Here is a 14,263-nt window from a genome sequence, read left to right as displayed (position 1 = left end):
GGCATGGACGGAAGGGACACGTCCCCACCAATATCCAGCGATTATTGAATTGTCCCCACCAATAATTTGATCTCTTCCAGTAAAGAAAAACAAACCCGATAGAAAGAAAAAACGATCTGTCAACGTCTCATTCACCCAGCGGTGCAGAAAGAGTTAAATTACGTTCTCTAGTGGAGTCCTACGTCATGTGACAAATATGGCCAATGTGATTGGCTGTGCCTTTCAGGGAGCTCTGTTTAGTTTTAGCAGCGGCAAGCCTGCGCTGCGAGGAGGAGAGGAGGATGGCAGCAAAAAGGAAGAACCTCGATATAAGAAAGTATTTTTCAAAGAAACCTGTAAGTCACTTAAAGCCAAGTTAACTCATAAAATGTGTCCGTCATAATAACGTTACAGGCTATGCTCGGCTTTGGCCCACATCAGTCTAAAATTGTATGCAACCATGAATAACGTGTTTTGGAAACTAACTGCACAACAGGCAGCACTGTTAGTTCTCTCAGTCTCAGAGTAGCATTTCTAATTTTGATTGAAACTGTCAGAGAAAACGGCAGCCTCGAGTAAGCCAGGATATTAGTTTACAGAGGCCGTTAAAATTATATGTCTAACGTTAAAATGTTGGTGACACAATAATTTCATCCTAATCGCACTGACATATTCATAGGGTTAATGTTTGAGACAAAATATCATGAGGTAGTCATGATTTCCAAATATTCCACCTTGTAGTGCAGTTTGCACAAATTGTTTTAAAAATGCACTCAGCCTACAAACATTACTGATGAGTCAAGATCTGCACAAATTGACAGAAACACTGAAGCAGCTCCACATTTTATTCTTATTGTCATGTATGTCCTATTTGTCAGGTGACAGAAGAACCAACACAAAGCTCAGAGAGCAATGGTGACACAAGATCACAGGTGAAATTGGATGATGAGTTGGTGGATCATTACTGTATTTGAAGCACATGTGTGACTGCATGTATTTGGAATGTCTCACTATTATTTATCAGGTGACAGAGGCAGCTCTGCCATGTTGTAGCTCAGACAGGTGAAGAGGCGAGGTCACAGGTGACTGACTGATGTTTTGGTGCTATAGATTAACAAGAGGAGCAGGCATGTTTTTGACTCTTTCACATAGAGGACATTGAGTTGTTGTGTGGGACACCAGTAGTCCATGTCTGTTGCTGTAACAGTAGTTCATGTTTAGAATAAAAAATCCCAGCTCACTGATTTGATCGGGGCAACAGTGCCTAAAATGTTGCATCATTTTGCTGAGAGATCTTTTACTTTGTGTTAATCTTAGATGAGTAGTTTTATGAAAAACCACCAGGTCATTCAGTGTTCCCTTAGTGCTAATGTATAAGAGATGTTGGCTGAAGTAAACTAAAGTCTAAAATACTTAGTCAGTCATTTGTTTAATAGTAATTTAACATTATATAATTCACATATAAAACTATGAATTGTAATTTTAAATGGTTTAAAAGCATGTAGAATAGCCAGGGCTCGCAAAATCGCTAGCCCGACGTCCCGGGGCTAGCGATTTTTCCAGTCGGGCTACCAGAATCTATCCCTGCCCTGCCCGTCGGGCTATCATAGGAAGGAAAAATATATGTCAATGCTTTTGCATTCTTTCGGAAATGTAGCTGGGTAAATATGTCATTGGCATCGGTGAGCCACTGTCAATATGTGACTAGGGCTGCTCAATTAATCGAATTTTAATCTAAATTACGATCTGGGCTTTCAACGATCATTACAAATGACTGAGCCGATTATTAGCACCTCCCTCGTGCTTTACACTCGCGCTGCTCCGTGTGGCAAATCGAGCGCACCTCTCTGCGTTTCGAACACTCGTCACAACAATTAAGAGGAGCTAACAGAGGGAAGCTCGGAAAGCTAAGCAGAAGTTATTTGGAGAGGAGAGTGACTGCCGTTGGTTGAAAAGAGAGGTAAAAAACCCTTCAGTGGTGTGGAAACATTATGGGTTCGCGGAGTCAGACGTGGATCAAGTAGACATAGTGTGTAAACTTTGGTGTCGTAGCTGCACCACAGAGCGACATGGCAAAGTTCACTAAACATAGATGTTTACATTTTATTTTTTATATTGCAAACATTTGCACTGTTATCAGTATTTGCACACTATTTTACACTATTTTTGACAATCTTTAAAGCCATTATTCAATACATTGTTATTGTTAAATAAATATCATCAAATAATCGAGATCTCAGTTTCAGTGAAAATAATCGTGATTATCATTTTTGCCATAATCGAGCAGCCCTATATGTGACATATTGAAATCGCATTTGAATTTGCGCTTGTTTTTTGCTTTCACTTTGCAATCGCGCGAACTGTGTATAGAGAGCGACAGTACTGATTGGTGAGTGACGATAAGTTGCGCACCAATTCCTCTGACATCGTCTTATCAATCGTTAGTTTACTATGCAAACATGACAAGTGAAATCTCCTGCAGCAAGCTTAAACATGTGAGAGGTTGATCGCGCAGAGAATCGCTGAGCGTTATGTGAGTGCGTGTGTAAAGGCAGCAGGATATATATTTTAGTTCTGTTGAGCCAAATAAGACCGGTCAGGGTGAAGAAGTGACAGCCAAAGAAAAGCTTACCACAAAACGGAAAAGTTATGACAAATCAGACTATAAGGCAAAAAGAAAGTGCAGCTTTATGGTTTCATGGACAAAAAAGAATTTCTGTGGCTGCAATATGACAAGCTAAATAACCAGGGGTGCACATAAGAGGTCCGCAGGTGCGCATTCGCTGTCAAAATAAAATACGCGCACAAGATAAGAAGTTGCAACGCGTGTTTGCGTCCATAAGATTTTCTGGAGGAGGACAGACATTTGTTTAGAACTCTTAAAGATGTCGAAGAATCTCCTTTAAGCAATTACTTTGGTGTTCCTCCACCTCCAAAGAAATGTCAGATGGAGTCCGAACCACAAAAGAAGCGCGTATTCTAGGAAAAGTGGTTGCAGGAGGTGAGCTGGCTTTAAACAAATGATGAATGCACAGAGATTTGGTGCAGAATGTGCCATGAAAATCCCACTCTAGCGGACAAAAACAGTGCCTTTTATATGGACGCAAACGCGTTGCAACTTCTTATCTGGTGCGCGTCTTTTATTTTGACAGCGAATGCGCACATGCGGACCACTTATGTGCACCCGTGTAAATAACATAATGTTCTGCCGGGTGTGTTGTTGGTTTCCCTCGATTTCTGAGTCGACAAGTGCAAGAAATGGATTATTGCTCAGTCTGCAAATAACATACTAAAAATCAACCTGAAAAATCTGTTTAGAACAGCCTACTATGTTGCAAAGAGTGAACTACCACTGGCAAAATTTAGCAGTCTTTGCAAACTTCAAAAAGCAAATGGCCTAGATCTTGGTTCCACTTGCCTCTTACCTGTGATTTCAGTGGAAATTTCAAATTGAGGATCTGACACAGACTGATTCATGTTCTACAGTTCTTACAAGTTCATAGAAATTTCTGTTCAATTACAACCAAGTATTTGAGTTGATGATTGTAATTTTTATACAATATTGTAATTTGTGTTTCAACAATTTTTTGATTAATGTTTTGTTTCCGTTACAATATTATACATTAATATTGTAACGGAAACAAAACAGGAAACAAAACATAAAAAAAATTGCCCCCTTTTTTATTCGGGCTACTTAAATTTATTTTGGGCTACCAAAAACTGAAGAGTCCCTGCCCGAAGGGCTACCAGGGATTTTGAAATTTTGCGAGCCCTGATAGCATATGTAGGCAAGTATATTTCTCCTTTTTTATCAAGAAGCAAAGACAAAAAGGAAAAAAAAAAGAAACAGGGCAGGGTTCGGTGGTTGAATCATCGGTCCCCATCAATGCCAAAACCAAATCTATGCCCTTGTATATATATATATATATTTAATTCTTTTTTTTGAAAATGGAGTGTTAAATTAATTGACATTATAATTTTTTTTGGGCAATTTATTGCTTAAAATGGAATTATTTATAATTGCCATATACCAGTTTCATTGCCTAAATCTTGCCAATAAAAACAAAGGTAATAGAATTTATTTTTAAATACAAAAAGACATTTTAGGAAAGTTTGACCTTATTTGATCTCCAGGACAATATTAAATTGTATTGAAGAAATTTTCAAAATGTGATGACACCAGCATCAGTTTTTGCATATACACTTTTATAACAAGTTTTAAAAACCGCTTTTCCAGTTCTCACACCCATCTGCACTTACACAAAGAACATTTTACATCTAAAAGTATACTCCTAAACTTCATAAACTTCATTCTTATCACTACTGAAATGATAATACTCTGACCCATTTTGATTGGGGGGGGTGGTGAGCATGTGCATAATGAGAACCAACATAAGCCCAGAGGCCCCAAGTGGCTGCAACCAACAGCAAAGACCAAGCTGCAGTGGACAGCAGCATGCTGAGCAAAAAAACACATTGGACGTTCTCCACCAGTGCCCAAGGCCCCCCAGCAAGATCCTGCCAGTGATTCTAAGTCCCTTTATTTGGCCCCCAAACCTGACCTGCATGTAGGAAAAAGAACTTTGGAAATCTGTCCTCCAGCATCAGGAAATCTGGGCCTGAACTCTGAGATAGTCTGAAATGTACAAATGACCAAATTCAAAACAAGTGGAAAAATGAGAGAGAACAGTTAGTCTGTGAACACACTGTGCTCTGTGTATGTTTGACATCTAAAATCAGCAGGTTTTCCTCCTGTCTCTGTCCCTCAGGGTTACATCAAACAGTGCCGCAAAAGGACAGACATGTTCACTGAAGAGCAGCTTCGTACCATCTTTGGGAATATCGAAGAGATCTACCGATTCCAAAGGAAGTTCCTCAAAGGTCTCGAGCAGAAGTTCAACAAGGAGCAGCCACATCTGAGTGAGATTGGTTGCTGCTTCCTTGAACATGTAAGCTGAATCAAAAAACAACAACAAAAAATCTTCAACTGGTTTTCTTAAAACCTTTAGAAAACCAGTTAACCCACACACACACTTCTGCTTTAAAAGTCCTTCTCAGTTGTCCATTTCATAGTGCTTATATTACACCTACATTATTTTGCCTGATTAATTGAAAATGCTTTATGATATTTCATGAAAGGTCTGAGAGGTGTTTTCAGTCACATATTAAACACTCTTCCCACACCATTCTCTCACCTCTAGCCCGATTTGTTGTTGTCTGTGTTCAGCAAACAGATTTCCAGATCTATTCAGAGTATTGCAACAACCACCCCAATGCCTGCATCCAACTCTCCAAGTTGATGAAGGTCAACAAGTATGTATTCTTCTTTGAGGCTTGCCGACTGCTTCAGAAGATGATTGACATATCTTTGGATGGTTTTTTGCTGACTCCAGTTCAGAAGATCTGCAAGTACCCGCTGCAGCTGGCAGAACTGCTCAAATATACCAACCCTCAGCACAGGTGACTGTAAGCTCTTTGACAAACTGTCAGAATTTAAGTGCTCCCGAGCTAGCGAGGGTCCAGTTGGCTCCTCTCTATGACATACATTTCATCAGTAGACAAATCCAAAAATCCATGCAGACAGTCACATGCTTTTCTGTGTCAGGCCACCAACAAAGCTTTTCCTCCAAATGAAAGCGCTAAAATAGCTTAATGATGACTTTTTCTTGATTTCAACAGTTGGCCGTGTGCACATGTGAGTATAACAGAATAACAGAATCACAAGTAGGGAGCTATTTCAGAATTTAAGATTTCCTAAAGACTTAACCAGTGCATCACGTGGTCAGATGCAGTTATCTGAAGTTTTAATTTTACACACTCTTTGGGTTTCATCTTCATTCTTAAGAGTGATGCAGCATTAAATCTTAGTGGGATATTCAGACATACACAGACTGAGGAAAAAAAAAAGAGCCTCTGCCTTAAACTGAATTTCAAACAATGATTGCCTCCAGCGAGAAGGAAGAACTCCCTTTTAACAGGAAGACCTCTTAAATATTCAGACGTCTGGCTGAACCAGGCTCAGGGAGGAACATATAGAGACAAGGGGTCACGGAAACTTCCATAAAAGGAAAACAAAAATAATATATTAGTATGAGGTGGATTCTGTGTGGAGAATTGCATGTCTACCTGCATGGGTTTCCTGCAGATGTTCCAGTTTCTTTCTAGTCCAATTTCATGCATGTTAGGTTAATGGTCATTCTAAATTGTCCATAGATGGCAGATACACAAAATTGCCCAATAAACAGAATACAACCTGTTTTGTAAGCCTAAAAAAAATGTCCATAAAACATAACACAAATCTAATGAGGAAAATGTGAAAGTTAAAAAAGTAAGCTAGCAACTTAAGGCACAGGAAACTGAGAAGAAGCATTCAGGAACAAGCTAGGGTGAGAGAAACTGAGGCACTGACAAAGAATAAGGGGAATACAGGAATGAGAAATACACAGTAGGGTGATGGGCAGTGAGGAAACACCTGGGAAACACAGCTCAACTAAATCAGAATAATCACGAATCATGGGGGAAGGAAAATTAAACACCAAACAGAAGAGATGACTATGACTAACAAAGTAAAACACGAAGTACGAACAACAGACGACCACGTCTAACAAACAAATTTGAAAGCAGGAATGGTCACTAAACCAAAACTAAAGAACTTAAATCTCAACTATAACACAAGGAGAATCTAAAACTAAGAATAAGAGCTACAAAGAAAAGAATACTGTGACAAGGACCAAAACCCTGACCGTGTTTATTTTCTCTTTATTTACGTGACACACTACTGACAGTTTCTTGTCGTTCGGTTCAGCACCCATGCGTGCAGCTTTCAGCTGCACTACGACACTCCTCTCCACTCTCAGCTCCGGCTTCACTTTATCACGAAGGAAGAGAGAGAGCTCATTAACTAAACTCCACTCACCTGTCCCACCAGCCTCCCCAGCACTGCCCCTTGAGCTCACTGCACCACCCCTGCCCTGCAGCTGAGCCAGGGACCACACCTCCGCCGGAAATACAAAAGCCATACGTATCACTAGAATCCCAAATACAGAGCACCAACACCCCAGGGTCCATGACAGCGAATCTCCAAGATGGAATTGTCAGGCAGGAGGAAGAAAGGTTCATTGATGTAGTGAAGGAAGACATGCAGAGGATTAGTGTGACAGGTGAGGATGTATGAACTGAGATGGAAGTGAACAAACTACTGTGGCAGCTCCTAGAGCAGGGGTGGGCAACTCCAGGCCTCGAGGGCCGGTGTCCTGCAGGATTTAGACGTGTCCTTGATCCAACACAGCTGATTTAAATGGCTAAATGACCTCCTCAACATGTCCTGAAGTTCTCCAGAGGCCTGGTAATGAACTAATCATCTGATTCAGGTGTGTTGACCCAGGGTGAGATCTAAAACCTGCAGGACACCGGCCCTCGAGGCCTGGAGTTGCCCACCCCTGCCCTAGAGGGAGGAGTGCCCAAAAGAAAGTCTAAAGCACTGCAGCATCAGTATGACTAGAAGAGCACAATATAAATGCAAGTGCATCACCTTAAATGTACAGTGTGGTCACTGTATTTTATCAGCATTTATTTAAATTGATTGATTTATTTTTGCCTTTACTGTTCATTCTTTGCACAGTGCAATGAGTGAAGAGTAAAGCAAGGGAAGAAAGAGTGTGTGGGAATGACATGCAGGTAATGGGCTGCAGCAGAACCAATCCAAGGCTCTGCAGTTTAGCGCCAGGCTGTTCTGATGACCTATAGCAACGCCCTCCAGTAAACCCCCAAAACTCCATCCCCATAGAGACTGTGTCTGCTCCCATACCAGCAAAATCCAAACCAAAATCGGCAAACAACCATCTGTCCATCCATCCATCCATCCATCCATCCATCTGTCCATCTGTCCATCCAAGAAATAATGAAGTCCATTAAGATATGACTGTTGAAGATTAATTAAAACTCTATTTATCCTTGTCCACTCTAACTGGACAAGACAAAAAACAGTTTTAGTCGTTATCCATCATCTTCAGTGTGTTTATCTGATTTCTCTGACTTTTTTGTCAGGTTTAGTGCCCAGTCAAATATTGTTGTAAGTCCATCCATTTATATGTTGAAATGACACTGCATTTAAATGGTAAATGGCCTGTATTTGTATAGCGCTTTTCCAGTCCCTAAGGACCCCAAAGCGCTTTACACGTTCAGTCATCCACCCATTCACGCACACATTCACACACTTAAACACTTAACTTAACTTAAACACATAACTCATAAGCTGGAGAGGATATTGTGCCTTTGGAAGACCTTAATTTGACCTGGAATATCTGTTTTTTGCTTTACATAGCAATACTATAGTTTAGGATCCCTGGGTCTGTTTCATCATATGTTTTGTGTTTGTTGGACTTTTGAATCAATATTGTAATATTGAGAAAAGTGTTCTGGATTTATCTGGATTTTTTCGTGCCTTTGATGTTCCCCCTGTGCTTCCTGGGTTATTGTCTATATTTCTAGTTCTTAGTCCTTGTTCATTCTCAGTTCTCTTTTGTGTCGAGGTTGTCTTAGTCTCTCTGTGTCCCTCGCTCTCTCTGTGTTGTTTTTCCTGTTTTATTTTGTCAGCCCCTTGTCTCGTGCATGTTATGTTCAGTTTTGCTTCCCCTATCTCGTCTGTTTGCTTCAGCTGTGTTCCCATGTGTCTCCACTTCCCCTGACCACCCTCCTGTGTTTATTTGGTGTCAGTTCCCCTTTGTCCCTTATCAGAGTGTCCTGTTATGTTCTGGTTTCTGTAGTGTCATTCCAAGTTTAGTTTTTCAATAGTTCCCATTTACACTTGGACTTTTGCCTTTGTTTTGTACCTGTTCCATCGGTTCAATAAAGGGCTCGCTTCTGTTAAAACCTCCGCCTGCCTCTGTGTCCTCATCACACACAATCCAACACTCTGAAGGAAAAGTCTTCTGTAGAGCTGGGACATCTTACTCAATGATAGGGGAATAGCAGGTTTCTTTTTAACACTTTTTCCAGGCTGACAAAGAGTCAGAGCTCTGCTGAATGAAGTCTTCCTTTAGACTTCTCTTTTTAATAGTAAAGACTAGTAATGATTATTATTTTTCTAACAATTAGAGTAAATTTCACACCCTTTCCACGGATGTACCAGTAAATACAACAGCTTTAATAGCCGCTTATATTGACTTTCTCTAACATGTAAACATGTCTTTTAGAACCCATTCCTACAAGACTGCTCTAAGTCTGATCATTAAGTGATAGCCCAACTTTAAATATGATTAATTTACCTCTAAACTGAGATTTTGTTTTTAATTTGGCCGCAGGAATCTTAAAAACATTATGTCTAACCAGATACTGGACTTACCTTGGCCTCTAGCAGCCCTTTGAGGAATCTGTGTCATTTTTTAATCAGGTCCTTGACTGTACACACAACTACTTTTATGCATTTGTGCAATATCACTAGAACATTCTGTCTCAAAGCCAGTTCATGCATTTATTACTTCTAGTGTTAACTACTGAAAATCCATTATTATCTCCCTGAAAAGCCTTCAGCTGATACAGAAGGCTGGAGGGACTAAGAAGATAAACCATATTTCTCCCACATTCTCCCCATGGGCTCTGTAAATCCCCCAATTTAACAACCTTCTCCTTACATACAAAATGTTGAATAATCATCTTATCTTAAAGACCTCATAATACCATACTATCATAATTGAGAGTTGGGGGGAATGGGATATCAGTAGCTCACAGTCTGGGTTTAGGAGAAAGACACTATTTGTACTTTTAGATTAGGCCTAAAACTTTCCTTTTTATAAAGCGTATAGGTAGGGCTGGATCACGCGACACTGAATCATCCCTTAGATATGCTGAAATAGGTTTAGGCTGCTGGGGGGTTCCCATGATTCACTGAGCATTTCTTCTTCATTCACTTCTTTTCACTCTCTGTGGCTTTATACACAGCTGATTCATTCATTCATGAATGGATGATTCAGTCAATCATTAGTAACTATGACTCTGTGTCTCTCTGCTCACTTCTCTATCCCCTCACTCCTAAGCTGGTCACGGCAGATGGCTGTCCCTCCCCTCAGCCTGGTTCCACCTGAGATTTTTCCCATTCAAAGGGAGTTTCTCCTTCCCACTGTTGAAAAATGCTTGCTCATGGGGGCTCATTTGATTGTTGGGATTTTCTTTCTAACATTGTAGGGTCTTTATCACCCTACAGTATAAAAGGCCTTGAGGTGACTTTTGTTGTGAATTGGCACTTTATAAATTAAATTCAATTGAAGGGAAATAAAATGGTGCATTTGTTAAAGATATTTTGTGAAGTGAGGCACAGAAGGTTTACAGTTACTGATAAAATGTCATCTTTATCCTTCACTCTAAGGTGACCTCTGATAAATTAGTTGGTTTTCTGTCTGAAAAGACTAACAGACACGGCATTTTAGTTTGTGGAGTTTTGTTTATTTTCAACATAAAGCCCCATTTTCTGACAGGTTGTCCGAAACCACACTATACTGTAACTGTAACACGACGCCCTGTTCAACAACTCAGTGATTGCTTTAACACTTGTTTAATAATGGAGTTCTGCAGCATGGCAGATGCATCAGTTGTGATTCACAGAAAATATAAAGAAAGTGTTATGGAATCACCACAAATACTTACTTTATAATTCAAATGCATGTCACTCTCTAAACTTTAGGGACTACAAAGATGTGGAGGCAGCTTTGAATGCCATGAAGAATGTTGCCAGGCTTATAAATGAGAGAAAACGGCGTCTTGAGAACATCGACAAGATCGCTCAGTGGCAGAGCTCCATTGAGGATTTTGAGGTGTGTAATGAAGCATCTTTTTTCTAACATTTCTCCAACACTTCTGACCACTTACTATTAACTGCAGCATGTCTGAGAAGCACCTAATAGCTGCATGTGTGCTTTAAACCTTACAGGGTGAAGATGTCCTCAGCAGAAGCTCTGAGCTCATCTTTTCGGGAGAGCTGACCAAACTATCCCTGCCTCAGGCTAAGAGTCAACAGAGAATGTTTTTCCTTTTTGACCATCAGATGGTGTACTGTAAAAAGGTGCCCTTTTTTTCTACAATGGATGTCATTTTGTGAGGTACTGATAAAAGCATGTGGCAAGAATCACCCTAAGAGCCAGGAGAAAGGGGCATCAGTGTATATGTACAAAAGAAAAGGTTATTCATGGTTGTGTATCAGGTGTTATTTATATAGCACCAAAACACAACAACAGTCCCCTCAAGGTGTCTGTGTAAGGTAATACTAATGTGTCAAGCTAATAGGCTTAATTTGTATTCTAAATACAAATAAATTTCTATAATTTTCTAATAATAATTCACTTTATTCCACAAGAAGAAGACAGTTTGGTCAGTGGAAGAAGAAAAATGGTGGTATTTGTATACTGAGATGGATCATTAACTGAATTGTCAAGGTTTGTTTGGTGCAGGACTCAATCGCAGGAATCCAAAACTCCAAAACTAGTGAAAAGTGAAAAGATTTATTTAAAGGGGCATATATACATATGCACAGTGAATAATGGGAAGAGGGCTCCAGTTCCTTGTTCAGCCTGTCTGTCTGACCATTGGTTTGGGGGTGATAACCTGATGAGAGATTGACCTGGGCACCAATGGTGGAGCAGAATTCCTTCCATACCTTTGACGTGAACTGAGGTCCACGGTTGGAGACGACATCTGAAGGGATTACATGCAGGTGGAACAAGTGATCCATCAGCAGCTGGTCCATCTCGAGTGCTGTGGGGAGCTTAGGTAATGCTACAAAATGTGCTGCTTTGGAAAAGCAATCAATAATAGACAGAATTACCGTGTTTCCTGGTGAAGGTGGAAGGCCTGTCAAAAAGTCGAGGGCGATGTGTGATCAAGACGGCCTGGGGTTGGTAGCGGTTGGAGCAGGCCCGCCGGAGGAGAGGTCAGTGATTTATTTTGGGGATAGATGGTGCAGGCTTTTACATACTCTCCGGCATCTTGAGCTGAAGTCACCAGAACAGGCTCCCCAGGAACGAGATGGTGCGTTGGATTCCAGGATGACACGAGAATCTTGCCCATTGGAGCACCTGGGCCTGCACGGATGAAGGGACATAGAGCCGGTCCGGGGGTCTTGTCCCAGGTTCAGGTTCGGTATGCTGCCATTACCACTGACTCAATTTCCCAGGGGAGTCCTCCTATTACACAGCCCCCAGGAAAGACCAGTGTTTCCACTCGAGCCTCCTCAGAAGGTGAAAACTGGTGTGATAAAGCATCTAGCTTGATGTTTTGGGACCCAGGCCAGTAGGTAATTGAGAAACTGAACCGTGTGAAAAATAGTGCCCACCTGGCTTGGCGCGCGTTAAGCCGTTTTGCTGACTGAAGGTAGGCGAGGTTCTTGTGGTCTGTCCACACAGTGAGAGGCTGTGCTGTTCCCTCAAGCCATTGCCGCCACTCCTCCAGCACCAACTTGATATCCAGTAGCTCTCTGTCGCCAACGTCGTAATTTTGTTCTGTGAGCACATGGATGGAGTTTACCTTCAGTCTGTTGACTAAGTTCCACCTCCACGATGAAGGGTCAGGTGCGATCCAGCTGGGTGTGAATGGGCACCAAAGCGAAACGTTGCTTCACGTGAGCAAAAACCTCATGGGCTGCCTGCCCCCACTGAAACAGGACCTTAGGAGAGGTGAGGTGAGACAATTTTACTGAAGTCGTGAATGAAGCGACGATAGACATTTGCAAATCCCAGGAATCGTTGAAGCTGTTTGCAGTTTGGTGGTGTGGACCACTCCAAGACAGCTTGGACTTTTACTGGTTCCGGTCTCAGATTTTCCTGTTTAATAATGGAAGAGAGGAAGGAAGCAGTGTTCACATGAAACTCGCCCTTCTCAGCTTCAACAAACAGACGGTTCTCCAGCAGCCTCTGCAACACTAGTTTTACATGCCGTTCATGCTCCACCACTGACCTGGAGAAGATGAGGATATCATCTAGGTAGACAAAAACAAAGTGGTTGATGAAGTCTCTGAGAATGTCATTAACGATGGCCTGGAAGACTGCCAGAACATTTGTTAACCCAAACAGCATGACGAGATACTCAAATTGCCCCAAATGAGTGTTGAAGGCCATCTTCCACTCGTTCCCCTCCCTTTTTGCGAAACAAATGGTACGCATTCCGGAGGTCCAGTTTACTGAAGATTGTCATTCCTTGGAGAAGCTCAAACATAGAAGTCAACAAAGGCAACGGGTATTTGTTAACAGTTATTGTGTTCAAACCTCGATAATTAATGCAAGGTCTTACAGACTTGTCTTTCTTTTCCACGAAGAAAAATCCTGCCCCTAAAGGAGAGGAAGATGGCCGAATTATCCAAGCAACAAGTGAGTTGGTAATGTATTCCTCCATGGCCTCCCTTTCTGGCTGGGACTGGCTTTAGAGTCGACTGGTTGGCAATGGTGCCCAGATAGCAAGTCAATAGCGCAATCATTGGGCCTGTGAGGAGGCACAATCCTTATTAAATACCTCAGCCAGTTCATGATAAACCGAAGGAACAGCAGCTAGCTTCGGAGGTGTTGGCGGAGGTGATGCTGGAAAGAGGACAGACGGAGGTGGCAGATCTGGGCGACCGTAGCTCAGGGGGTTGGGAAGCTCATCTGTAACCGGAAGGTTGCCAGTTCGATCCCCCTGCTCTCTCGGGGTGGCTGTGGCTCAGGTGGTAGAGCAGATCAGCTACTGATCGGAAGGTTGGTGGTTCGATCCTAGGCTTCCCCAGTCTGCATGTCAAGTGTCCTTGGGCAAGATACTAACCGATGCGTTCATCGGAGTGTGACTGTGTGTGTGAATGTAGATTAGTTTGCACTTGCGTTTAGAAGTGCTTGCATGAGTGGGTGTGAATGGGTGAATGAGGCATGTTGTATACGGCGCTTTGAGTACTCCGGGAGAGTAGAAAAGCGCTATATAAGAATTAGTCCATTTACCATCTCTGTCCTGGTCGTTGTGTCCTTGGGCAAGACACTTCACCTACCGCCTACTGGTGTTGGCCAGAGGGGCCGATGGCGCGATATGGCAGCCTCGCTTCTGTCAGTCTGCCCCAGGGCAGCTGTGGCTACAACTGTAGCTTGCCTCCACCAGTGTGTGAATGTGAGAGTGAATGAATAGTGGAATTGTAAAGCGCTTTGGGTGCCTAGAAAAGCGCTATATAAATGCAATCCATTATTATTATTATCATTATCTTAGGCATGTCATGTGGCATTCCTCCCTCCATCCAGAAATGCAGCCATTTCTCCAGTCAGTGAGTGGGGTTGTGTTGTAA

General features: G+C 41.8%; 1 protein-coding gene across 3 annotated transcripts in view; it reads left to right on the top strand.

Moving 5' to 3' along the window:
- The window catches only part of arhgef4 (Rho guanine nucleotide exchange factor (GEF) 4), a 91,354-nt gene that overhangs the window by 68,618 nt on the left and 8,473 nt on the right, over window positions 1–14,263 (top strand). For all 3 annotated transcript variants that reach the window (XM_063484519.1, XM_063484520.1, XM_063484522.1), the window contains 4 exons: window positions 4,749–4,928; window positions 5,207–5,439; window positions 10,658–10,787; window positions 10,904–11,035. In XM_063484519.1, coding sequence (XP_063340589.1) covers window positions 4,749–4,928; window positions 5,207–5,439; window positions 10,658–10,787; window positions 10,904–11,035 — 675 coding nt within the window. The remainder of the gene's footprint in view (window positions 1–4,748; window positions 4,929–5,206; window positions 5,440–10,657; window positions 10,788–10,903; window positions 11,036–14,263) is intronic.

This window comes from Pelmatolapia mariae, linkage group LG9 (genome assembly GCF_036321145.2).
Source record: "Pelmatolapia mariae isolate MD_Pm_ZW linkage group LG9, Pm_UMD_F_2, whole genome shotgun sequence".
In the NCBI taxonomy this organism is placed as follows: Eukaryota; Metazoa; Chordata; class Actinopteri; order Cichliformes; family Cichlidae; genus Pelmatolapia; species Pelmatolapia mariae.
Note: the sequence above shows the minus strand (reverse complement) of the source record. Positions and strands in the feature narration are given on the sequence as shown.